Consider the following 26,852-nt stretch of genomic DNA (forward strand, 5'->3'; position numbering starts at 1 on the left):
GGAATGAATCAATCAATGAATGAGTGAAGAATGTTCTACAACCCTTGGGTTTATGAAACCTTTTAAACAATGCAACAAACTGAAAAATATACAGTCAGCAAGCTAAAAACATTTTTTCATTTTGGACTCTCTGGAGATACATCGTTTTCAACTGACACCAGAAAAATGTGCAGTTCTTGTCAAAGATGTTTTTCCTGTTTGTCACCTAAGATATACTGAATGATACTAGAACATTTGGGCCTTTTTGGTCTCGATTTTGCCTTCTCATGACCTCCAGGATTTAACCACCGCATAGAGACCGAAATGTGAAGTCAGATTAACTACTGTTTACTGTCTCTCTTTGAAAATCCAGTACTGAAGAGGCTCTGAGAAACGACCGGAAGATCTGATCACTTCCCATCTCTCCATGTACAGTGCAAAGCTCCTTTGATTTGTCATTTCACTGACCCTTTAAATTTAACAAAATTTGGAAGATATTTGCATGTTTCTTGCATTAAAATGGGGTCTTTCCACTGTCTTTAATAATTAGTCAACAGCCCAAGAAGTGTTTATTCTTGAACATCAGTCTATCAACTCCCTAATCAGGCTTCAGGAATCAACACAGCATAATAACAGCTGCCATTAAATGTCCAAAGTCAGTGGTTCCCAACTGTACTGGTTTCAAGTTCCCCCAAATTGACACACATACGGCTATGGACTTCATTTGGTCAGATGTAGTCTCAGGGATCCCCATCTGGTGAGATTTAATTATTCCATAACTGTCTATACTGTAGATTGGCAGATTAAGATCAAAGAGTGGGAAACCTATAAATAGTAATTCTTATAAATTCTCTCATTGGGCCAACTTATAGGCAATGAAAAAAAATTAAGATATTCCCCATTTTTCTAGGGATCCCCTGGAACCCTCTCAAGGACCCCTGGGGGATCCCGGACCTCAGGTTGAGAACCACTGTCCAAAGTGATAGCCATGCCATAGATGATAAGGGTTTTCTGTCCACATTCACAAATCCTTCACTATTTTGAAGCAAAGATTTCCCAGTATGGGAAATGCAACTCAAGCAGTGGGGAGTTTGTTGTAAACGTTTTTTTTTTTTTTTTTTTTACTTTTGTATTGTATTAATTTTATTAATAATCAATCAGTCAAATGTGAATCTACATCCGTATGCTAATGCAAACATACTGGTTACATTCATTGAGCATATTATAATTTCTTTGAACAGTACTGAAATTATTTCTGAGTTAACTTTGATAAATCAGCCAAAACATGTAATATTTTGAAGATCTGATGCTTAATGCTATTATGTTGGTCTTTCCAGTCCTCTTGCAGCAAATTTCCACTGTGATTTTAATTGTGTAAATCATATTTTGCCTGTCTACCACTGTTGTGCTTGTGTTGATGCTGCTCTCTCGCCTGAAAGAGACTGTCAGCCTTCTTAAAGCATTATAAAACCAAATTAAAGGTTTTACCCAATAAACAATACAAATGAAATGCAAAGTCTTTGTGTACAAAAAACAGACAGGTTTTAATTAAATACTGCAAAAATTCCAAAAAATTAGCAAACAATTTGTTTGTTCTCATTGTTTTAGTTTCTATTGCATCTGAATGACCATATTATCCACAGCATAAAGGCATTAAACTAAATTTTCAGTTATTTTTTTTCTTCTATCATTCACGCATGGCATTTCAAACAATAAAGTGCTTTTTTTTTTAATAACCTTCTCTTTTAACCAATCGAACACACACCGAGGCATCTGCAAACCCCATTCGAGACAGTGGACTTCGATACACACACGTGCACGCACACATCCACGTACATACAGAGCCACACACGAGCAGGCAGTAGCTTCACACTGCAGTTCTCATACAGCGTGCTCTCTCTGTGCTTAGTAAGTCGTCTTAACTGTACAAGTTGACTGAGGTTATGATTCAGTTCAGTTCTGTTTAGTACAATTTTTAAGTGTTTGCATTATGGAAATTGGATTTCTATGGTTTTTATTCACTTTTTTTTTTTAATTGGCTGTTCTTATCCATCCATCTTTTGTGTGTGTGTTTGGCCAACTGTGTAGTGAAAGGAGGAGACATGTCGAATGTGTACACAGGCATACGTATACACACACACACACACACACACACACACACACACACACACACACACACACACACACACACGCTGCAAATCCACCATCTTAACATGTCCTTTGGTCTTATTTTCAATCTTGTTTTGTTTTTGAAAATGAGTGAAAAAGAGGTAACCCCATTTGTTTCCAGTACTAATCAAGTTGCTTCAAAAAAATTTTCTTGATATTAATAACACAATCTCCCTTAGTTTAAATGCTTTTTTCCCCCCAGAAAAATCCCTGAAACAAGTGCACTGGAAAAAAGTGGGATTACCTCATCCCACTAGGGAGATTTTTCCACTTCTAAGAGAGACATGAGACTAAATGACTTGTTACGATAGACATTTTTCGCAGTACACACACACACACACACACACACACACACACACACAAACACAGTAAACACGCACACACCTACACAGAAAAAAAAAATACACTCCATTTCGTCAAACCCTGTTTTCACCCCTCTCCATGGACAACAGTATGAGCTGTGCATTCCTCTGAGTGCATTGCATACCAATCTATGTATAAGTGCTTTGTGTACTGTAGGAGCAGTCTTCAAAATCTGTTGCACACATTTAAAAAACAAACAAACAAACAACAACAACAAAAAAAAACTAAGAATCAAATGTCCATGCTGTCAAAGTATAGCAGGGTATAGCCTACGGACACTCGGATTACTCAGCCAAATGTCACACACTGACACTTTGAGGCAGTTGTGAAAGCACTTTCAGTCAAAAACAGTTTACACAGATTTTTTTTTTTTTTTAAAGTCTTAGCCAGCTATTACAACACACCGCTGGAATCCCTCTACACCTCGACTCTTTGTGCTATACAGTGGAAAACTACAGTGCACACCTGTCCCCAGGCATGGAGTACCTCCCTGTAAGGTTTATGGTTAGTGCTTGGAGGACTGACTGAATGTGCATGAGTGCCAAAGGGCAACGTTCCCCTACGTCATGGTGGACAGTCACTCATGACACGTCAAGGATCATTTCTCCTAAACCCCGCCGTCTTCACTCTGCACGCACACACTCTGCCGCTGAGTTAAGATTAGCCCACCCCACGTCACGAAGCAAGGGGAAGGCTGATTGATGGTATACACGCCTTCCGGTGGCGTATGCCAGAGCGGAGAAAAACAATGATTTCGGATTACATCACAACGTCATTGATAACTGAAAAGGCAAAACTGCAACAAAAGAAAATGAAACAGTCCTTTATTTATTTATTTATTTTTTTTAGTCAGTTGTCTTCATCGGTCTTCTTCAACCCCGCGACACTTCCAAACAAAGAGGAGGATTTCATCTTCATTATCTCCCTCTTTTCTGCCACATGAGTAATTCCCACGTTGCCGTCTCCATATAATCCAGTCCATTGTGCTCTATGTCTGCCACTTCCGCGGTCGGCGACCCAATGAGACGCCGAGAAAACGTTACATCGCAGCCCGTGAAGAGCGACTGACAGCGGACACTGAAAGAGCGGGGTGGAGCTGCAGTGTTTGACAGAGTCTGCCTTCATGGTCGTCATGTCCAATAGCAGTTCGGGAAGGCACATAATACTTTCAGAGTGCTCTCCAGTGATTAGATGAGCTTTATGTCTTGTTGTTTTGACTGACAGGCACTTGAACACCTTTCTGTCCTGTTGCTATGGACACAAGCAAAAGAGAGAAGAGGAGCATATCAGTCACATACTGATGCCATGTCTCACAGATGTGACAGTACCAGATGCAAAAACACATTGTACCACAACATTTCACTTGGAAAGAAGTAAACGATAAAACACAGCAGTCAACAATAATCCACCGCTGTCAGGAAGCTTACCCAATCGGTACTTCTCTTTAGCCTCTGCCCTCTCCTTGGCATCAAAGTACCAGACTGTGATGGCATAGCTGTAAGGCACAAAGAGAGAGAAATACCTTTAGGCAAGCTAAGACAAGAGCGAACGTTCTGTGGGTTTGTAATCCTGGTTAACTACTGAGAAACGAACGGGGACTAGAGGCAAAAATGTCCCTGAAAATCAATAAAAGGAAATAAAAACAATGAAATTTAAAATTAAACAAGGAATTAAACAAAACAAAAAGGAATTAAACAAATCTCAATGTTGAGCGGAGTGATGCTGATAAATTCAAATAGCACATTCACAGTATCTTTAAGTGAGTACATCGATTTCAATTTTCTGAGAGTACATGGATGGCTACTGGTGCTTTCATAAGATATTTACACACAAGACATTATTTATTTGGAAATGATGGTCGAGCAGGTAGAAGCATATAACAGAACAAGCAGAATAATCGACTTAGTCCAGAAAATTGCATCCCTCCACTGTAATGCAGCCTTTAAAATCAGGAGATGATAACACAAGTCTCAAATAATATCTAGGCTCATATCATGATATCAATATAAATATACTACTTAGCTCTATCCCAATGGTACAAACTGAGTGTTTGTAATGAAAATGTTTAATTTCGTGGATATTTTTGCCCCTGAAAAAGACAAAAATTGCCCCTAAAATGATGAGATCAGGGGCATAAAAACCTGTCCTCTGAAAAAGGTCATGTTTGTAATGCACTGGCATTGTCTCATCATCCTGGTCTTATTAAGTGAACAGCCAGATTGGCTAGGCTTGGAGATGTCTTGGTCAGCAGAGGGTTAATTCCTATGGTTTTGTGTCTCTCTTGTGGGGCTGCATTGTTTATTCCTGTCTCTCTTGTCTCTCCCTCTCCAGCACGAGTCCTGCAATTGAACCTTCCTCCCCTCTCCCTCCCACCAACCCCCCCAGGAAACACATACTTCCTGCCTCCGGCCCCACCTCACCCCCCAGCAGTCACACAGAGAAGAGGAGAGGAGAGGAAAAGGAGGAGGAGCAAACAATGACGAGAGTAGCATCGCTTGAACTTGAGGACTCTTAGGCATACCGTGAACTATTTACCAGCTAAAAAAGATTTAAAAAGCACTCGTGTCAGTGTTGACTTTCAGACTGTTTGATGTAGTAAGCTCCGATGCGCTGTGAGACTGTGGAGGCTCTGCAGAGAGGAAATGCATGGGAGTCTACCTTTTACTGACAGAGGATGAGCACAAGTGTGTATGTACATGATGTTATGTGTGCAAGTGTCCATTTACATGAGTGTGTCATGGTGCACTTACTGTGCATACAGTGTGCATCCTGTGTGCAAAGGCATACTAACCAGTGTGAAAAATCATCCTAACCCAGCCCTAATCTAAGTCCTAAACTAATTATTATGTCATTAGACAGTAATCAGTTAGTTAGGCAGGCAGGCTAAATGTTATCTAAAAGTGAAGGAATGAAAAAAATTTAACAAGGAAATTATTTTATTTCCTTGTCACTTGAACTGGTTTGTACTTAAAGGAAGTCAAACAAGCCAAAAAAGAGAAAAAATAGCTCTAGCTGATGTTAGGTTGACTTTAATATTTATAGTTGGGAGAGGAGAGGAGGAGAGAGAGGATAGGTGGAGCTTCATACCAAAGCACAAACAGATGCCTCTCTCACTATTGTGTGTGTGTGTGTGTGTGTGCATACAAGACCCCGCGTGTGTAAGTGTCACTAACCGAGTGGCATGAGCTGGCTTGACTTCGTGCGGGTTCCTGCGGTCAGACCAGAAGATGAGCAGCCGGTCAAACAGAGGTTCGATTTTGGCCACCACATTTTTGCCTTCGGGATAGATCTGCAGCAGCCCCCCTTGTTTCTAGAGCACACACACATGCAGAATGTTCAGCCGCTTGCTGGCATCACATATGCATACATGTGCTTATTAAAGAGTGTGGATTACGTGATCACATGGGTTGCACGGAGCATCATTTCATGCATCCTGGAGTCTGCATGAAACTAAGCATTTGAAGTAACTGAAGCACTTCACCAGTTTAAGAGGCAAAGAAAACAATTATCAATTTAAAAATCAAATAAAAAATAAGCAGGTGAGTACATCAGTTATACAGAAATGCCATAAGAGTAAATCTATTCCATTTCTTGTTGTGCAGATGTAAATATATGAGCCTATGTCAGTATGAAGTCTGTGTTTTTTATCCTGTTGACTCATGCATTTTGGAGCCATGTATATATATATATATTTTTTTAAAGCCCACTGAGCTAAACTGAGGAAGAATATATCTTATCAACGCACCTTGACATCCCAGTTCTTGTTGAGATAGTAGATGCACGTGATGCAGCGACCGTCACCGTTGGGGTTGTCAACGTGGCGGACATACCCTGTCCCGTTACCAGGGTAACAAGCCACCATGGCCTAAATAGAGAGACAGGAAATGGGAAGGTTAGCAGTGAGTTGAGATACATATTAGACCATAAATGAAGCAGAATAAACCACCGTTTTGCATATGACAAACATTCCTAAATCACACAGAATGTACATAATGCTGTTGTAATGCTGTTTATTCATCAGATCAAGGGAAAACAATACAATTAGCTGTTTTTCCTGTGCTTGCAGTATTGGAAACTGAACTGTGCCAGGTGATATTTGGAAAACAGAGATAGGACTGCGCGAGTGAAGAGTCCACCGGCTAAGGATGGACAGTCAGCCAGCAGTGAAATCGGACTCCTTGTTTTCAGGCCCTGCACGGACACAGTTGCCATGTTAGAACCAGCATTTCTCTCAGCCTCAATTCAGTCATCAGGAGGAGGAGCTACAGGCGACCAATCAGGGCTGAAGACCCTCTGTCAGCATGAGGCTGAGGTAACAGAAACCCTCGATGCCCGTCTGCTCAACCCCCTACCCTCCTCACCTCCATCTCCCTCATCATGTGCTGCGCGGTTAACTCCATTGCAACTGGAGCACTTTCCCCCCGAAAATTAAATTCCACGGCAGCATTCATGTTTGTATGCGTGCGAGAGATGAGAGAGAGAGAGAGAGAGAGGCTGAGCGAGCAGAGAAATGTCAGAGTTCAGCTGTTGTTCTGGGCTACGAAACTCTGCGCAGATAGAGTATCGATGTTAAAACAATAGTCTCGCGCTGGTATTTCCCCTGCTGGACTTGTCTGTGTTAAAGGCGATGGAGCAGGGCAACACCGCTCTCTCTGGGGACACAGAGGGAACTGTGACGTGTACGAGGGAGAGAGCGTGCTCCACGCAATGTGCATTCCTGACCAGGGCCAGGCTGCATCAAGGGCAAGACTGCTGGTTTCAGATATGTAGTGTGATAGCAAGAACATATGAATGTAAATATAAGCTAAAAGACACAAGTGATAATGCCAGCATTCTTACATAAATGAACTGAATTCAGGCCCGCGACAGCTTAACAGTCTGAACTGCAGAAATGCACATTTCAGGCAAGACTTACCCCAGTGCAAATAGTTTCCAAACAATCTCCACTGCCTGGACCAAGGTTGTGTTAGCCCCTGCAGACTTGGCTTCATTATAATGCTCAAATTCCTCACCTCTATGCACAGCTCTGTCTCAAGTCTCTACACAGAGCAGCAAAATTTACACAGGACTGCTCTAATGATTCACTGACTGACATCAACCTATGCTGGCAGAGACACATTTCAGGTGGTGATAGCTGACGGCATGTGGAGTAATAACTTCTAATATCTGTCCAGGATGACTGCAAGAGAAGATACTGTCACTGTCTGGAGTTTTATTGTTCTGCATGGAGAGCAGGAGCTACAATATCAGAGTTACTCCATCACATCAGCTCGGCTGTGGGGCGTTATCATTCAAGGCTAACAGGATGAGTTCAGCACTGCCGCAATATTGATTTAACTTGCCTTACACTATCATTTAAGCTGTAGTACTACACGGTGAGACAGTCTTAAGCCCGAGGAAATCAAACGGCACGCAGATAAATTCCCAAGACTATACGCCTACCCTTGTGTGTTTGGTAAAATACAAATAAGAAGTATTAGAACATTTTGTGTGGGAAGGGTTTAGTCAGCGCACAAACTGCCCTCTCCCGCTGGTGTTTCCCTCTGACATTCACAGCCAAGCGAAGAGGAGTTGTGTGGTGCCGCTGCGTGCGACTCTGGTCAGCCTGCCATGGTCAGCTCTCATTACTGAGCGACGCTCACAGTCAGAGCTCATTAACCTCCAGACCCCTCGCTCTGGGATCCAACTGACAAGCAGACCTGCTGCGTCTGGACACAACCTGAGGCGGACATACACACACACACGTGTGCACACAGGCTTGGTCACACACTCACACATGTGCATATACGCATGTGTGACCAGAGGAAGAAGCACACACACACACAAAGATCATTAGAAACATTACTGTAATCTGAAGGTGATTTAGTGTAATTAGACCTTGTCTGTGTGTGTTGTGTGTGACAAACTCACTGCATTAAAACCTGTGTTAGAAATTAATAAGAGGAGTTAAGAGGAGCAGCCTGTGTCAGTAATTCCTTTTATGTTTTTTCTGTTGAACTGTTAACAGTCACTTGGTCTCATCTCCCTGTGGCCAGTTTGTGCTGGTCAGTGTGCGTGTTCATCACACTACAGCCACAGTTTTGGATAGTTTCTGAGGGGTCTGAGTGATCCCCTGCCGAGTGAGATTTCTCAAGATTTGACGAAGTAGTGAGATATCCCCTGCTGCTCCTACTTCCTGCCATGGCATCACATGTGCGTCAGGGAAAAAAAGTGCAGACAACAGTCTGCTTTCAGTGCTTTGTTGTGAATGGGCAATGCTGCTATTTGACCTAGAGCTGATCCTCAAATTCTTCTAACAGATTTAAGCACAAGCTAGAAGTGCTGTCAGCACTCAGAGCTGTGATCGTACAAAAAGCTATTTAAGCTGGGTGGACATGTTATTTTCTAAAATGGAAGGCAGTTTTTATACTTGTTATTAAATATTACAAAAGTTGTAACACTATAAAATTACATAAAAAGAGACATCATCATTGTCCATCAAACAGCAAGCAAAAAATAATCAACATTTTTACCTACGCGAAATTTTGAAACAAAACTCATATTGTGGTGTTTTAGTCATGTCATCATTCTGGTTAGATTCTGGGATAAATTCAAACAGAAAAATATCAGAATAACTCATCTTGAACAGACACATTTGGGCTTGGCTCTGACTCAGATTAAGATGGAAATTAGTTCCCTGTTATTTACTCTGCTGTGCTGCTTAGCAATACAGTACTGGGACAGAAAAATGCAGATGAACATTCATATTGTTGACAGGGCCTTAAAAGGAGCAATTCAGCAAATTTTCGAGGCTCCAGCCAGGACGTCCTTGAGCAAACTCTGAGGTCAGTCCTCCCTGACACGCGCAGCGCCGCTTCATGTTTAATGCACAACAAAAGAAAATATTAGCACGCGATTACCTCACATTTTTTGGACAACTTCATCAACCCTAAAAGCAGCTACATGTTTGTTTGTTTATTTTGTATTTCAATATTGTTTTTAGGGAAATTCGCTGCTTGTTTGGAGGCAGAGTATCTCAAACAAAAAAAAAAAAAAAATGAATTTTGTGGATGCTGATGGTTTTTTATCAATCGGACACAAATGACATGTGACAAAATGTTACATATTGAGTTCAGGGATGTATTTTCTCATCACAGAGATATGTATACTGGACATGCACACCAGGAAGTGTGTATTCTTGGCCAGAGAACACTTTGCAAACTGGCACAGTCTTAACTACTTTAATCAACCACAATTAACATGTAGCATGCCACACCAGAGACTGCTCAGCCCTAGCCTGCAGCATAAACATTATACACACACACACACACACACACACACACACAAACACACACGCACACAGGCACGAGACAGCGACGTCATCAAAGCTCAAATGACACAGGTATGCTGTCTAAGCTTAAGAAATGGGTGGAAAATAATATCTTACATTATGTTACTGCTCTGTAAACAAATACTGGTTATAATGTGAATCTATACACATCAAAGTCTACACTGCCATCAGAGAACTCAATGGCAAAAAAAAAAAAAAAAAAAATAGATGTGAATCAACCAGACATCAACACCAACATAAACCTGTATTTCAGCCAACTTCACATACTGTACATCCATCCCAGTCCTGTCCTGTCTATAGCATAAACACACACTCACACACACACACACACACACTCAACCTCAGGAGAGTCAGTCAAACAGCGTGACACAACATGTCGCGATCCTATCTGTCATTTCTGCCTTCCCTTGTTCCGGCATCTCTGCTAAGATCTGTGCTCACACAGAGTTGCCCACAGTGTCTGTCTAATTGGCACCAACTACCAGTCTGCCAACCAACAGCATTAATGGTCTAATAGCAGCGCTGGGTAGATACCCGGGCTGCCAAGGTGATGGCCAGGCGGGCAGAACAGGCTGTTCTGAACAAGAACGAAAATAAACGCCAACGCTGCACGCAAATTGTGATAAGAGGCATGGTGGAGACAGGGGCGAGGAGGAGAGAGGGGCGAGATAAGGCTGAACAAATACAGGCCTACTGCTTGTCAAGGAGAAAGACAGAGAGTGTGTGTGTATGTGTGAGCGTGTGTGTGTGTATAAACATATATATATGCATGAGTATTTATGTATGAGTGTGCGTGAGTGTGTGTCATGGCGGGTATTTATAACTACTGTAATTGCAATTCTAATTATTTTTTGGGGATGACTCAGTAAAAACTCTACTGATTTGAACTCTATTGATTTGTATTCATGTTCTCTAGCTATGGGGCTATCTTCCAGGGGTGTGGGGCTGCCACAGCGAAACAAATGTCAAGAAAACACAGACCGGTGAGCTAATTTGGCTGTCAAGTGTGGCCCTTGAACATTGGCCTGGAATCAGTGCAGCTATCTGGTAACAACATTCAGATTCCCTGATGGAGACAAAGGCAGTGTGGGCTTTCTGCTGAGCCGAGCTCTCCCCTGCTGCGGTGCGCGGGGGCAGCGCTCCATTTTGAAAAGAACCTCAACATACCAAAATAGTCAAGATGTGCTCTACTGGGCTGGACTGAAGTGAGCTAAACTGCCCACCCTGTTTGTACAGCTGACTCAGTGAATAGCAGGGTAGACCCACTGGGCAGAGCAGAAAGTTGCTGTAATGTTGGCAAACTAGGAATTTAAAGTGATTTCACTTTATGTGAGCGGATAAGAGAATCGTGGACGAGAGAACCCCTACATGGACTGGCAGGATGAAAGAGTCAGAGTGAAAATGCAAATGCAGGCAGAAATAAAAAGGAGAAACACTGCTCACTGAGCACTAGTCATTTCAGTGTTGCATCTATGTGTTTCATCTCTCATCTGGCCCAGGTGCTTTTTGACTACGTACAGCCCAGTTTTAGACTAGACAGTAAATAAACTGTTTCATATTTCATACTGGTCATGCATGACCAGCTGTTAACATCAAGCATGCACGCCAGAGAGGTTCATATGTACAGGATAACATTTAGGCCTAATCCTTTCTGTCACATCTCAGAGGACGTACTCTAAGATACAGAGATTCACTAAATTTTTCACTTTTAAACCCCATGCACCTCAGTTTTATCCTCGACATCTAGAACTGAAAGGTTTTTTTAAACATCTGCTCAATGTAAAATGGGTGTGGAACATGTCTCAGTGTCTCTACTGATAATAATACATCGGTGTCACCTCAGTATTGTGATATGAGGCTAGATATCGTCTGAGATTTTGGTTACCGTAATTGTGATATGGTGTTAAGTAGTGTCTTTTCCTGGTTTTAAAGGATGCATTAGTAAAGAGAAGCAATTTTCTGAACTTTTTAGACCATTGTTGTTGTTATTTGCCATCATACCCACATCACTAATGACTGTCTCTAAAATCTCATGTCTAAATATGTTATCAAAGCAACAATAATCATTCCTACAATACTGTCACGCAATTAACAGAAAGGTTTTTCGTCAAAGATACCGGCATATTTGATTTTGTCCATTTTGTCCAGCCCTACATGATGGGATAGCATCCTAAGCTCCACGGGGCAGGTCTCTCCAGGGGATCTAGCTGACAGACGACATCACTAACTCGCAGGCGGCACCACCGCCCCGCTGCAGCTCTACAGCTGATAAGTGACTAGCAGGCTGGATGACACAGGATATGATATGAATCCGGGTCAGCCACTATTAATCATTTCTACCCAATTGAATTTGAGGACACTGGAGAGATAAAAAGTCTGGGTGGACGTAATTGAATTACAGTGAACTTATTTGTCACCCACAGCTTATATTTCCACTTGCCTTCCTGGTTCCCGTCACAGTCCATTATTCAGCTGGATTCACTTAACTACTTGCTGGCTTACTGGCTTTTCTATACGCTAGATAGTGGTTTAGGTGCCTTGTGGACTAGACTGTACCTTCACTTGTTTGTGTGTGTGTGTGTGTGTGTGTGTGCGTACAGACCGAAAGGGAAAGTGGGAAAATGTGCTCAGCCCTGATGAGTCAATCCTGCTATGATCCCAGTGGTACCAATTATGCATGAGTCACCATTGAACCATAAGGCTGAACAAAACTGCATGTGGGCGTGTGTGTTTGTGTGTGTGTGTGTGTTTGCACACATGCGAGAAACAATTTGTCTACTCTGCACTTTTCATAACAAGTTAGTCATTATTCCCAATTCAGTCCTTGAGATGTTCTCTAATGTAAGATATTACGTGACGCAGATGTTTGACGCACGTCTACCGGCCAAACACAACAAAGCAGAAATGAATATTAAAGCAAAGGGAACATGATGGACACTTTGAGGCGATACAAATAACATGAGCAATGCAGCAATGCAGCACAACAACATACATTAACCAAGACTCAAAAAGGGCAAAGGTTTAAAGGTGTACTATGCTGGATTTTACTACTGAAATTATTTTAAAATCTATAAAAACACTCCTTTGTTGTGCTTGGGACATTTCTGGGTGGTAACCTTTTTCTGTCATTCTGCATGGGGGCTGTGGTGCATTCAAGACTTAAGATACTTTTTTTTTTTCTTTTTTTTTTCGCTCTTACCATGAGCACTAATTATTAATAATTATTGCAAGTTAGAGGGCACATGGAGGGCGGCTCAAAGGGACTTTCATCTGTCGGGAAGTAGAAAGTTTCCCAGTCCTTTTGAATGTGGCAGAGCTCATGTCGCTGCGGCTACCTAACACTGAATTTTATTAGAAAATCTTTGCAGCTCGCTCTTCCAGACAACGGTGAATATATGGAAAAGTGACGCCAAGAGTGCTGCAGACACCTGAAGAAGGATTACAATAAAAGAAGGGGATGAAGTGTGATGGCCTTCATAGGTTCAAAAGCTCATCTATTCCTGCTGTTATCAGCCTTGTAAATGACACCTTGTTTTGTGTAATTTGTGGTTGAATTTGTTGTATTTATTGCTTTGTTTGTTATATATTTTTTTACTGCTGGCTGTGAACCAAACTGCCCCTTGGGAATAATAAAGTTACCTTGGATCTTGAACCTTTTGATTAAACTAGTAAATACCATTAATTAATAAAATTTATTATGACGTTCTCTTTAAGTTATGTTTTCTCCAAGCCCATACAACATGAGTCCCTTGTGGCTTTCTGCAGAGGTTTTTTTTTTTTTTTTTTTTTTTTTTTTTTTTTTTTTGGGAGGGTGCAGAGAATCTGCAACAATTATAATGAACACACAGGCATGAAGGGATGAAGGAGAACCCTGCATAGCGTGCTTTTAACCTCTAGCTTGCTTCTAATTCTGTGCAGATCTGGCCCTAAGTGAAAAAAATCTGAGCTCAGTGCATTATTATTAGTAGTAGTATTATTATTATTATTATCATCATCATCATCATCATTATGGCATGCGGTGTTTGGCAGAGATGTGCTGTCTGTGTGTGTGTGTGTGTGTGTGTGTTTGTGTGTGTGTGCCCTCTCGATAGGTGATGTCACCAAAACCATGCAGAGAGCAAAGCCCAAAAAGCCCTCAGAAATGAGCCAAATGCCAGGCCCACACCCTCTCTACACCAGCAGGTCACCAGGGATCAAACCAAAACGCTGAAATAAAACATTATCTGTGAAATGTCTAAGTTTCGAACAAACTACCTCGCCCACTACAGCAGTGCCAAAATTTGGCATCTATCCTAAGTCAGACAATAAGACAATAAGGACAATAAGAGGGCGTCCTGATGCCTCAGCTGGCTGGTGCGCTCACACTGTCTACAACACGACATTGTTTTTCAGCCAGGCCACTACCTCTGCAAAAACCCTTAAAATGCAACACATAAATATTTCTGCTTTCACAAACAGCATGAATTATTTGCCTTTCCCAGTCTTCCCTCTTCAAACTGTATTACCTGCTGAACCAACGGAGCTAATAAATTCCATTAAGACACCTCATTATAGCATTTTATATATAAGAAGTAATATACCACCGAATACATGTGCTTTATTTTTGTTCTGCTGAGAGCTTGTTTCATGTGTGATCTACTGAGCTGCTCATGTGACTGCACTGCACTGTCAGCTTTGAACACTCATACAAGATACTTGAAGAAGTTGCCCCTTTGGTAGGAGGTGTGCAGTTGCTCTGTGTTTGTGTGTGTGTGTGTGTTTGTGACTTTTGATTCCTACCCACATGGCAGCAATGCTGAGTTTTAGGAGGGGCATCTGAGGACACACTGCAGCAGACATTTTCATTATGCTACAGCTTCTGCTGCATCGCCCCTTCTCACTTGCTCAACACTATCCTCTCACTCCTCGCTGTGTGCCTCTGCCTCCCTCTCCCCCACCACCTAACACCAAACCTCCTCCTTCTGCACACTCACTTCCAGTCTATCCCCTCCCCCTTCACGTGTCTCGATCCCTGCAATGAGTTATTCCTCTTTCTCCCCCTATATCAAAGACTTTCTCACCACCGTCCCACACTATATCGCAGCATTCATCCTCACGTTCCCTCTGTTAACTCGATTATCCTACCTATGCCTCACAAGCAGCAAAAGCTGGATCCTGGAGGCAAAAGGAGACAGGGTGGAGAGATAAAACCCAGTGCTGCTGAGGCATTATTTTGGGCACTGCCAGTCCCTCTCTTTCGCTCTCCGTCTCTCCCATACACAATGCGGAGCTCTACTCTGTATGGGCCTGTTACCAAGGAAACGGCGGGGAAATATTTTGTCCGAGGAGCAAGCGAGGGACTGATAAGATGAAAGAGAAAGGGAGTGAAGTAAAGGGTAAGAGAGGGGAAAGTGAAATGGTCAGAAAAGAAGGACAAGGAGAAAGTGAACAAACAGAGGAATAGTTTTAAAAAAAAATGTGGCGGGGTGGAGGATAATTGTTTCTGGACTGATAGCGGAGAGGAGAAGGAGGGAGAAAGACGCAGTGACCTTCTGTCTGGCTGCACTCCTCCCTCACTCCTCCTCGGTTCCTTTCCTCTCGCTCCCTCTCTCCCATCCGCACTCCATCTCTCTATCAACTCCTACTCTGTCTCCCACACTTCAGCACACCGCTCGACAGAACACCCAGGTAGGACATTTTGTGCCCGTGCGGTGCAGCACGGACTTCCCTGTGATGTGCCAGTGGCAAAGGAAGAGAATCGGCCAGAGAATTGCTGACAATCTAACAATTACCTGGCAGTCGCTCAATTTTGCAAGTCAAAGGTGTGACAAAAAAATACAAGCAATACAGCGAATATTTAGCGACTGAGCATTAAAGCTTTGCACCACTTGCACTGACACATTACGTCACTATACATCTGTCAGACATGGGCAAAAACAGAGAAGTCTGACAAAACTGGCAACTCTTCTTATCCTCGAGGCTCTTCCTTCCCCAGATGACTTCTTAACTGCATGTACACATTTGAGATCTCACCTCCTGGAGGTTCACCATTACCAGCTTTCAAACCTCATATACCACAATTGATCATGTATGCTAGCTCATATTAACCTATGCAAAACAATGACAGGTGCACTAATTACATTTTATATTTATTACCTTTTTGCCCCAAACAATGCAGTCCTCAAATAAAAGACAGTTAATAATAATTGAAGTGATCATTATTATGGAATACTTTGTTTTCTTTTCTTTTTTTTAATTTCTGCATTATTGGATCGTGACAGCAGAGATGTACAGGGGCGAGAGGGGGCATGCAGCAGGAAAGGGATTCTACTGTAAGAGCACAAGTGATCTTTGACCTGCAAGCAACGCAGTCAGCTCTGTCCCAAGCTGCTGATGTGAGCTAGGACCTACTCTGCCCATCCTGCCTGTCTCTCTGGAACGTAACAAGCCAGAGAAGGCAAGGTGCTATGCCTGTTTTTACAGAGATGGGGTCAATGAGGCTGCAGGGCCTGTACTTTAGAAAGAGAGGGAGAAACAGATGATCAGTACAACAAATACACACGCGGACAGACACCGAGACACAACCTTTCACCCATAAACATCCGTGCATCCTCTGAGCCATGCACTCACGAGCACACACACACACACATACACATACACACAGACCAAACCTTGTGTCTGAAGAGTTTTATTCTTTTGTAATGATCACCTGAGAAAGGGTCTGCGCTCTCTGTACCCATCACACGCCCCTCCCTGACCAACTATGTAGCCTGAATCTACCCTGACAGCTCGTGCACTTTGCACTGAGCCACAAAACTGTCCTAAATATCTGACCATGGAGGAAGACTAAAGACAAAATCTGACATGCATTTCCCATCATTCACTGATATATTCCCCATGGGAATCATTAAAATTCTCTCTAATTTCAATCTATTTACATATATATGACAAGAAAATTCCACAAAGGTAATTCAATATGTGCAAGATGATCCTCCTGGACCTCTTCTTCCACATCGGTGAAACCAACCTTTCCGGAAAGCCAGAAAGCTGAAGTTTGACCCGTAATTGTTTGTTCTGGTAGAGCAACAAGATCAAGCCAGCATTAAATGTTCAATACTAATCAAAATTAATCATCTATCAATCCAGAGTCGTGGCGATTTTTGCAAGGACATTAGAAGCTACTAAAAAGTGATACTGACAAAATGTTTCAACCAGTATCAGCATGTACGGTCTGGATCTTTTAGATTTTGAATCTTGAGTCTACGCCGCAGCTGCTGGAACACTGAGATGTGTTTAGTAAAAAGTCTAGACAGTCCTGTAATGGTTAACTCGCTGCTGATACAAAAACAGGCCGTGATACCAGACCCTAAACACACCATCATAGTCACTAAATACAGAGCAGCTGATGGGGGGAGGGAGAGAGTGACAGGCAACTCACTCGAGCCTAGTGTTTTTCACTTTCTTCTGTTTTTCCATGTTACGGGGAAAAATACTCAGGAAGATGGAAGCACAGAGAGGGTGTGTAGAAATAGATTGAGGGTGGAGAACGAGCAAGACCTCAAAGAGAGCAGGCCAGTGACATAACCTGGGTCAGATAACACAGGCCTGCGTCACTAGCAGGGGTCACTTTACCAGCACCACAATTTCTCTGCCCTGCATGCTGTCTCACTTGAGTGTGTGTGCACTAACCGACTACACATTAAAGCTCTGCATGCCAAGCGAACTGTGGTCTATGACTGCCTGTGGCGTGTTGCATTAACTGTATGCGCCATAATCATGGAAAAGAGAAACAAAGCCATGTACTACAGTCGCACCAAATGCATGGCTGTCATGGGCAAACAGGTATGAGAAAAGCGAACAAACACACCATTCCCAAACACTAGCCAAGGAGTGATAAAGTCTCCTACCTAACTAACTCCAAGAATGCCTTGTTTGGGTATGGGTGAAAGATCGAGATTGAAAAAGTTGTCTTCAAAGCCAGAGAGACACTGATGGAGGAGGAAGATACAGCCGCAGAGGGTTTTTTCTCTCTGTGTGCCAGTGGTATGGGGGCAGGGACAGGGGCAGACCTAGGCAGGCCTGGAGAGCTGGCAGGAGGACTGAGCCCACAGCCCCCCCCCCATTCAGCTTCTGATGCAAGCTCATCCTACCTGACGCTCAACTCCCTCTCGCACTCTCATTATCGTGTGTGTGTGTGTGTGTGTCGGCCTACTTGTGTGTCAGCATTAGAGAAGCAAGGAGAGAACGGAGCAGACATGACACAACAGATTTCTTGCTCAACAATTCATGATGTCATCAGACTGAGGCACACTGACACTCCAATATCAGCTTGCAAGGTAATATACCTGCCAGATGCCCTCTAACAATGCCTCACAGCCCTCACCCCTTGCACCCATCATCTCATACGCCCCACCCACAACCACCACCACCTGTCTCCACGGTGCCCCCCTCACCTTAGTGCGTCCGTTGATGACACAGTCCCCCAGCTGTCCATTGGCAGCACTGTACATGACGGCCTCATCAATGTGAGCCATCAGCGCCCCGATGCTCTCGCACCCCGGCTCCCGCCCCTCCACCCAGGCGATCTGGTCGCCCCGGATGCTCCGAGAGGGAATATTCTTCTGGCTGACCAGCTGGCCTCCCCGAAACTTTCCACTGTGGTTCAGAGCCTCCACTTCCTCCAGGACCCTATCACCCAGCTGAGGGCCCAGGAAGTTATTCTTCACACAGATGCCGTAGTACTTCATACAGGGGACGATGTAATGCTGGGCGATGCGCTCCGCCGACCAGCCAGCCCCTGCAGGCATCGGCAAGGCTGGGATACCATTGGCCTCCACTGGGGAGGTCTGGCCCGGTGCAGCCGGTGGGACCAAGGATGCTACCTTGTGCCCCTTGTGCTGGAGGCTGGCGTGGGAGGCGGGAGGGGAGAGAGGAGGCTGCGGAGCGGCACAGTGCATGTGATTGCTGTGGTTCATTTGGTTGCTATGGACACCGTTGCTGCCATTGACTGCGACCGTAAGCGGAGCAACCACCCGGGTCGCTCGGGAGGCCTCTGAGGATTTGTGAACAATATTTCCCTCTTGCAACCTCCTCCTTTTGAAATCCGGCGTAACCGAGTCAGCCGGCGCAAACAGCGGGTCCGCAGAGCTTCCTGACCCTTGCCCTGGAGGGCCCATAGGACCACTGACACCCACCGACCCCATGTCCCGGTTCTCCCCACCCCTCCGTTTCTGCTGCTGCACCTGTCTGGCCCGAAAGTCACCGTTGACTCTCTTCATCGCCAGAGGGCATTTCTCGTGAGCCGCCCTGTCCCCCATCTCCACCAGGCAGGCTCTGCTGGACAGGGGGTATGTCGGGCCAGCCTGTACCTCCACCAGCCCCTTCATTTGTGGAGGGTAACCATTTGGGGTCTGTGCCAAAACACCACTGTGGCTCCCCTCGACTGTGGCGGATGGAGAGACCACCCCGCCGTTATAGAGCGGCACTCCGGTTTTAGACTGCTTCTTTAGGGTTGTGATCCCAGGGGAGACAGTTTGAGAAGCCAAACCCGCCAACAGCTCCGCGGCCGTCGGGCTCTCGGCCGGCGCCGCGCAGAAGCCGTTGAGCCCCATGTCGGCTCGGTAAGGATGGTGAAGCTCAGCCGGTGCAAAGACGAGCTGCTGGCCTGTTGTCCTTCTCTCCTGCGAGGATGAAACACTGACGGATCCGTGGGAAGAGCTTGGATTTAAAAGGTCCGTGTGTCCCAAGCTCTCCATTTAATCTCGGCTGCTGCTGGATGCGCACGTAGCTCACGTCCTCGCTTCATTTTTTACCCGAGCCTCTGCTTTCTCTGACGGAGGGGAGCTGTGCTGCAGCCGCGGGAAGTTTCATGTCCAAGTCGACTTCCTTTTGTTTTTATTTCGTCCATTATTCTGAAATATTATTCTGAATCTGTGTGTTTGTTTGCGTCTGCCTCGCAATCATTTGGAGCCTATGAAATATCTGTAGAGGGGTACAAAAAAAAAAAAAAAAAAAAAACGATAGACATTAGGCCTATTAATAGCACAGGGCAGCGGTACTTCTCACACTGTTATGAGTTGCACAAATAAATCTATTTTGCGTTTGATGCAAAAGCGTCAAATTAGCTGTTTTCTAATGGAAAATAAAGTAGGGCAGAGAACATCGCCATGTACAGACAGACCACTTGTAGTGAGAGGATTTAACTACACTGTCACTAATTACCAAAATCCTGCATACATTGCCAAAATATAATATTTATCACAGCTTTATATTCAACCGAGAGGAAAGATAATCGTAAATAAAATACTAGAGGTCCGCTGGACAAGATGAGTTAATTACACTCAAATTCAGTGCGCAATACAAATACAGCCGATTTAATTTTTTTCTATTTTAAATTATGTTATAAGTCATAATGTAGGAATATAGCCATAAAACGCTCATTTAGATGACTTAGCTGGACTTAACTATTGATTAACAACTTAGTAGGTTAGTAGTTAAAGTCCTGGTCCCTCCAAAACAATGAAACATGACACAGGCATAAAAATTCAGCTCAGTCTAAATAAACCTACCAGTATATATGAAAAAAGCATAATAAAAGTACCAATACGTCCGAAGACAAGTAGAAAATTGACTGGGATCAGAGCCCACTGCTTACCTACGGCAGGCTACAGCAATGCAAAGCCTCAGTGAGCGTACGTGACCGGCTGAGAGTACGCATGTTATTTCCGGGATTGTCTTGCCTCCGCGCGTCCCATCCAATTTATGCTCCCTCGGTTATAAATAATATCCAGGACTGGCGGTAACCATCGCCGTCTGGCACATTAGACCCAGTGGAGGTGCAGGGGGGGTCCAGATCTGCTCGGAGCCGCGGAGGGTCCCCTCAGTCACCAGAAAGTCCTCTCCGTTGTGTCGGTGACTCCCCCTCAGTCTCTGTCTGTCTACCCTTCCTTCTCCTCCTCCTCCTCCTCTCTCTCTCAGTCACTCCACTCCCTCCTCTGTCACTTACATGCTCACAGGCCATGTGACAGCTGGCTGCTAAGCGAGATCACCGAAAATAATAAACAAATATCATGAATTTAAAGATATGATATGCTAAACCCGCCCTCTAAAACATAAGTTTCTTCAATCCGCCTTAATATAAACGTAGCCTTGATAGTGCTTCTTGTTATGCTTAGTGGTGAGTTGACAGTGATCTTATTTTACTTTGTGTTATTTTTAATGTCCTTTCGTATTATCACGATGGTCTTGTGATAGGCCTATGCTTAGTGGGATTTTTAAAATATATTAATTAATTAACTGCTTCTTTTAACTTAACTTGTTTATTTTATTTTATTTATTTTAATAATTATTTAAATAATTTCTTTCTTTCTTTCTTTCTTTCTTTCTTTCTTCATATTTTTAATTTTGTATTTATTTTTTATCTTTCGTGTCATATGTGCATAGCATCCTTCTAACGTTTACTATAGCATTACTATTATTTATTCTGAGTGAATTCACTTTGATACAGACGTTTACACTACTTAGAAGAAAGGGAATATCTGTCAGATTACATTTTTAAGCATTATAAGCTTAAAAGATTATAGCTGCACAATTTATGAGATATATCAACAATTAACATTGCATTTTTTATTTTATTTTATTTTATTTTGTTTATTTGTGCAGTCGGCTTACTGGTTATTATATCAAAATGTGCTGAGCATTTGGATGACATTGACAGTAACCATAGTTACTTGCCTTTTTACAGCAACTTTGCGCATGAGTGTTGACCTGTCAGTTCCAATCTACTGGCAGTTCATTGTAAAGCCCATATCCAGACATAGTCAGGCCTCAACACATGACCCTATAGTCATGTCTCCCTCTACTTACATTCTACACAGTGTCCACCTATATATTTGTTTAGCTGGAGGAAGTGAGGTAATGTGCTGTGATAAAGCCAGAGCTGGGGTTAGGATGGTGGATTAGTGCCCCACCCTGGGGGATTAGAGACAGGGGGAGGTGTTTTGACACAACATTGGCACACCACACTCATCCGTCCCCTCCAGTTCTGCCCCATCTCAGCCTAGACAGATGAGAGTGGACAGCAGCCATGTGGAGTGACTGCATCAGCAGGGGCCTCTTGCACCTCAGCAGGCACACATACATGTAGTACTGCCCATGTGGATGCTGACACACACATACACATACACATGCACATACACATACACATGCACATGCACATGCACATACACACAACGGCACATTAATTGACATCTATCTCATTAGATCTTCTCATTAGAAATGTCATTAATTGTCATTTGTCAGGTTATGAAAGTAGAGAAATACAACTGTAGTCCCCACTCAGGGCCCCAACACACACACACACACACACACACGCACACACACGCACACACACACACACACACACACACACACACACACACACACACACACACACACATAAAGATGCACATACATACACAACCATGAAAAGTTGTGATCCAATATAAACAGCAACCAACAAGGAGGCTTTTAGAGTGCTTAATGCACTATAAACATGCAGGGAGGCCATTCTTGGCTGACCAAGGCATACTTCCAGAGGGATTTACATAAATTTACTAAAATGTTAATATATATATATATAAATATATATTCAGCACTAATCATTACTGATCTGGGGAATGAAAAGTAGAATAAGAACTGATGAGAGGCAGCAAAGCTGACGACAAGTTGAGCAATAGGTAGAAGACATAAATATGTTGAGGTTCAGCACATGCCCACAAATTAGGCTCAAGACTCATTGTGATATGTTTGTATGGTAGTTGAGCCATGTAAATATACTGATTAACTGGCAATAGGAGATTAAAAAATTAATTAATTAATTAATTAAATTAATTAAAAAAAAAAAAAAAAACTTGCTCAAGATGTTAATATAGAGTAAAGGGTTTCACCTCAAGGTGACAGGATCAGCCTTTTGGTCCAAATATTGGTAATAAATGTAGCCCATGATATGATATTAATTGCTTTTTCATTTAACCCTGCATGCACAGCTCTGAAAAGCAGCAACATACAACTGCATGATTAGGTTCATGCATTCATTGATTCACTCATTAGTACCCTGTGTCCAATGTATTATCAACATGGCAAGAGATGAAAGTAAGTAAAGCAGTAAGTGAGTAAAGTAAGTGACCAAATGGAAACTCTATGTCCACCATCCAAGAGGCTCAATCACAGAGAGAAACTCAAATGACTCATCAGTTGGGAAAGTGACCTGCAGGCTGGCAGATTGCGTAAATAGTTGACAGAGCTCTGCTGTGTACTTTGGTTTGTGGCCTGTGGGTGAGTGAGAGAAAAAGGAAGAACAGATATTTGAGGATCAACATGAACAGTGACACGTAGCTTCAGGGAACAGGGAACATGTTCAGGAAATATATCGTCTTTGGTTAGTAGATCATGTTCCTGTAAATGATGTCAGCATGACAGGCACCCTGGAAAACAACAGGCTACTTTAATAAAGTTTGCACCTTATTTTACTAATTAAATGTAATGGTTGCTGTCTGAGTAAGGAGCTGATCTGAGAACAGCCTGTCAAGAAGGTAGAGCTTTTGATTTATTGTCCAAGCATACAGTATATCATTAAGCATAGAGTATATTACTTAACATGCCTCAGTGTTTGCTTTGCCTACTTGATTCATTCCAAATAAGACTATGAATTAATCTTGTATGCAGCCACCGCCCACATGAGATTGACAAGTCAGCCCTTGTTTTTGTCATTGTCACGCACCATAGAAATCAGATGTAACTTTAAGAATGATGACATTGTTTTCATAGCAGTGAGCAATGAATAATTCGTTATTTCTTAGCAGAACAGAACTGGCACCAACAGAGTCCTTATTGCACTACACAGTCAAGAATACTGTTTGAACTACCCACACAATAAGAAAAGCCTGGCATCAAGGTTCAAGTTGATTACAGCAGACGTCAGTAGTGATATAACACACCCAGGCGGACATATGCACAAGCCATTAGCACATTGGTTCCCATGACGTCACTGACGTGTGAGTTGTGGATAAAATAAACAAATCACCTCAAAATAAAATCAGGGCTCTCATGTTTGAAGAGATCAAAAGGAAAGCCCGGCCATAATTAAAGGAAAAAACAAGCTTGGAAAATCACACATTCACACACCTGCAGCATTAAATAACCCTCCCCGACAGCTTCCCATCCTGTATCCTGTAGAGTGGCACACCATGGTGTGTTCAGTCCACAATAACCTACAATACTGTACACACAATGAAATCTGGCAGCATAACATAAATTAACATCACCCTAAAAACACAAGTACAGTGGCCATTCAAGTTAGAATGCACAATGGAGGCCTTTTAGGCCTCTACTGTGATTTGTTTTTGTATATCTCCTCAATACATACATCTCACTACTTGATGTCTTATTAATAATTTACTTTTAGATGAAAAAATAGGTTTTGGTATTTCTACCCCAAGTTTCTATAATGGGGTCCTAAAAAGCCCCCCATTAAATTTCTACGAGAATTCCACTGGAATCATCGTTTTTTCTGCCATTGTCAGAAACACATTTACTTTGAAACAAAAACCAACACAAACCCTACACTCTAAATTTATATCTTGAGCACCCCAGCCAGACAGACCAATGGTGAACACAGAAGACAATTTTCAAACGACAGTGAGTGTGGATTGCATTTGCAGAAAGGCCGTAAGAATGAGGAGAGTCTAAAGATCCACCAGGATCCACACACAAGGCCAAGCCTGGAGCATTTGCGTTTCCACTATTGTGCACATCCAGGCAAGTGAATGGGAAGTAGGAAGTGACTGGTAAAGTCTGCACACCTGGCACCAACTAACTACTACAGAACTACGTACCATGGGATTTTTTCCTTTTGGATGCCACTTTGTGTGCTATGTGCTTTTACTGCCTTGTACTGAGACCTCAGGTTTTTCAGATTTCCACGGACCTGTGCCATTGTGTGTCAGATCCCCACTGCTGCCAGCTGTCTCACTGTATTTTGCAAAACGTCCTCATTTCAGCAAACACCCTTGATTTGACGTTGGACATTATCCTCTACCCAGACAGTCAGCAGAGGCCTAATGTCCTCAATTGGCCAGTACTGCCGGTTGTTCTCCATTTTTTTCCTATATTATTTTTCTGCTACAAAGGCGAGCTGCTGCACTGAAATCTGTACTTATCAGCTGCACCCGTCTCCCCATATATGACCTTTAAATCCGCCTCAGACCTCAGTTAGCCCTGTCTGGCTCAGGGGCATTTGGTGGGTCATTAGCACCTAGAAACTGGCCTGGAAATCAAAGACCAGAAGTGCCAAGACACACTGAGTAACCAATTATCTCACATTTTCTCTACAAACACATTCAGATATTAACAATTTTACTGTTAAGCATCCTAACACAAATTATAGCAATTATATTATTATAGCATTAAACAATTCAAAAGGCGATTAAAATAGCATTTCAAATTATCCCAAAGAAACAGCCCTCCAACTCTAGCTCATTTGGCACATTCCCGCATGAACCCCTTTACAAAAGCCAGTCGCACACTCCTGACTGGTTTGGCAGTTCTGGGTCTGAACAGAAGAATGAGCAGAGCAGGGGAGAACAGGTGACAAACAATTGTTTTCTGGATGAATACAATAAATAGAAATGCTTTGCACAAATCCAGTCTCTGTGTGTTATTTAAAGTGCATTTTGTGTGCTTTGTTAGCCTGTGACCCATGATAGAAAAAAATATTAGTTTTGTCAGTGCGCCTCCCAACATTAACAAACAAGAGTAATGACGTGGACTCGTGTTTCGCTAACACTACTACACAGACACTTCCAAGCCAGCTTGATTTAATTATTGATGGAAGTGGCTGTGTGGTGTGTGTGCATGCAAGTGTGCATCTTTCTTTAGAGGGCATAGTCTAACCCCCGTGACAGAGGCACACTGAAGGGTGTGGATACCCAAGGAGGAGAGGTCTGAGGACATCAGTCAATTCCAGATGATCTCCTTGCTGATCTTCTTCAGCATTTTTTACAAGTGACTTTTTGACTTTTTGCTGAAACATGCCTATATCGAAATGTCTGTGCAGAACGGAGGCGTACCAGATGTCCCTAGTTGCCTGGAGTACACAGATGTGGTCACTCAGCTCATCAGGAGGGCAAGGGGAATCTGATTGTGCTGTGGCTTGATCTTAGCAATGCCTATGGCTTGATACCCCACAAACTGGTCAAAATAGAAATAGAGAAACACCATGTACCCAAGAAGGTAAAAGATCTCATGTTGGACTACAGCAGCAGTTTCATTTTGAGGGTTTCATCTGGCTCAGTGTCATCGGGCATCAGGTAGAAATGAGCATCATTACCACTTTGTAACCTTTTTACCCTGGTGAGGTAGGTGGTGAACAGGTGGTGAAGTCAGTGGAGAAAGAATGCCAGGGCCCGCTGAGCAAGTCCAGAGCAAGTAGCCACCAATCAGAGCCTTTATGGACAACTTCATAGTGATGACAACATCAGTGTCAGGAGCCAGGTTGCAAACCTGCAAAGTCCCGGTCCCTGGTTCTCAAGGGAAGGTCATGGGCAAGTTCCATTTCAAGGTGGGTGGAAAGCAGATACCGCCCATCATGGAGAAACCAATTAAGACCCTGGGGTCTGCAACTGCAGCCTGAAGGATGGAGATTCCATCAAGGCAACATGTGCCATTCTGAGTGAAAGGTCAGCAGTCGCCTCCAGAGGCGGCTAGGATTGCAGCACAGCTTGAGCTGTGTTACACTGTATTGGAACTGCAACAAGTTCAAGCTTTCTTTTACCTCCTTCAAGGAGTTAAATGTGATGAGAGCCAGAGAACACCTGCAGAACACCAGGTCGCCCAAAACCAAAGTGGCCAGATCTGGCATCACAGTGAAAACGAGAAGGAAGTGGAGAGCACTTCAGCTGCAGCATAAGGTGCTTGTGGGAAGACTGGTTCAAAGCAGGATTGGACTTGAGAGTGGATAAGCCCATTACGACACTGCTAGCAGGAAGGAGAGAAG

General features: G+C 43.2%; 1 protein-coding gene across 2 annotated transcripts; it reads right to left on the minus strand.

Annotated features, from left to right (window-relative positions):
* Nucleotides 1-1,652: 1,652 nt before the first annotated feature.
* egln2 (egl-9 family hypoxia-inducible factor 2) lies at nt 1,653-20,762 on the minus strand. 2 transcript variants are annotated; one of them, XM_030066986.1, is made up of 6 exons: nt 20,479-20,762; nt 18,274-19,801; nt 6,257-6,376; nt 5,685-5,821; nt 3,939-4,006; nt 1,653-3,762 (listed from the first exon to the last, which is right to left on the minus strand). In XM_030066986.1, exons 2-6 carry the CDS (start codon nt 19,573-19,575, stop codon nt 3,710-3,712), a joined length of 1,680 nt encoding a protein of 559 aa, XP_029922846.1. In that variant the 5' UTR covers nt 19,576-19,801; nt 20,479-20,762; the 3' UTR covers nt 1,653-3,709. The 2 variants fall into 2 exon arrangements, with proteins under 2 accessions (XP_029922846.1, XP_029922845.1); XM_030066985.1 differs by having other exon boundaries at nt 20,475-20,762.
* Nucleotides 20,763-26,852: the final 6,090 nt, after the last annotated feature.

The sequence above is a fragment of the Myripristis murdjan genome, chromosome 13, assembly GCF_902150065.1.
Source record: "Myripristis murdjan chromosome 13, fMyrMur1.1, whole genome shotgun sequence".
Classification (NCBI taxonomy): Eukaryota; Metazoa; Chordata; class Actinopteri; order Holocentriformes; family Holocentridae; genus Myripristis; species Myripristis murdjan.

What these genes read in the sequence shown, in the direction of transcription:
- egln2 (XM_030066986.1), bottom strand. Translation starts at nt 19,575, where the DNA reads ATGGAGAGCTTGGGACACACGGACCTTTTAAATCCAAGCTCTTCCCAC. An exon ending in TCATCAACGGACGCACTAAG is followed by an intron (nt 6,377 to 18,273) that starts GTGAGGGGGGCA and finishes CTCTCTATTTAG; the next exon opens with GCCATGGTGGCTTGTTACCC. An exon ending in TAAAGAGAAGTACCGATTGG is followed by an intron (nt 3,763 to 3,938) that starts GTAAGCTTCCTG and finishes TTGTGTCCATAG; the next exon opens with CAACAGGACAGAAAGGTGTT.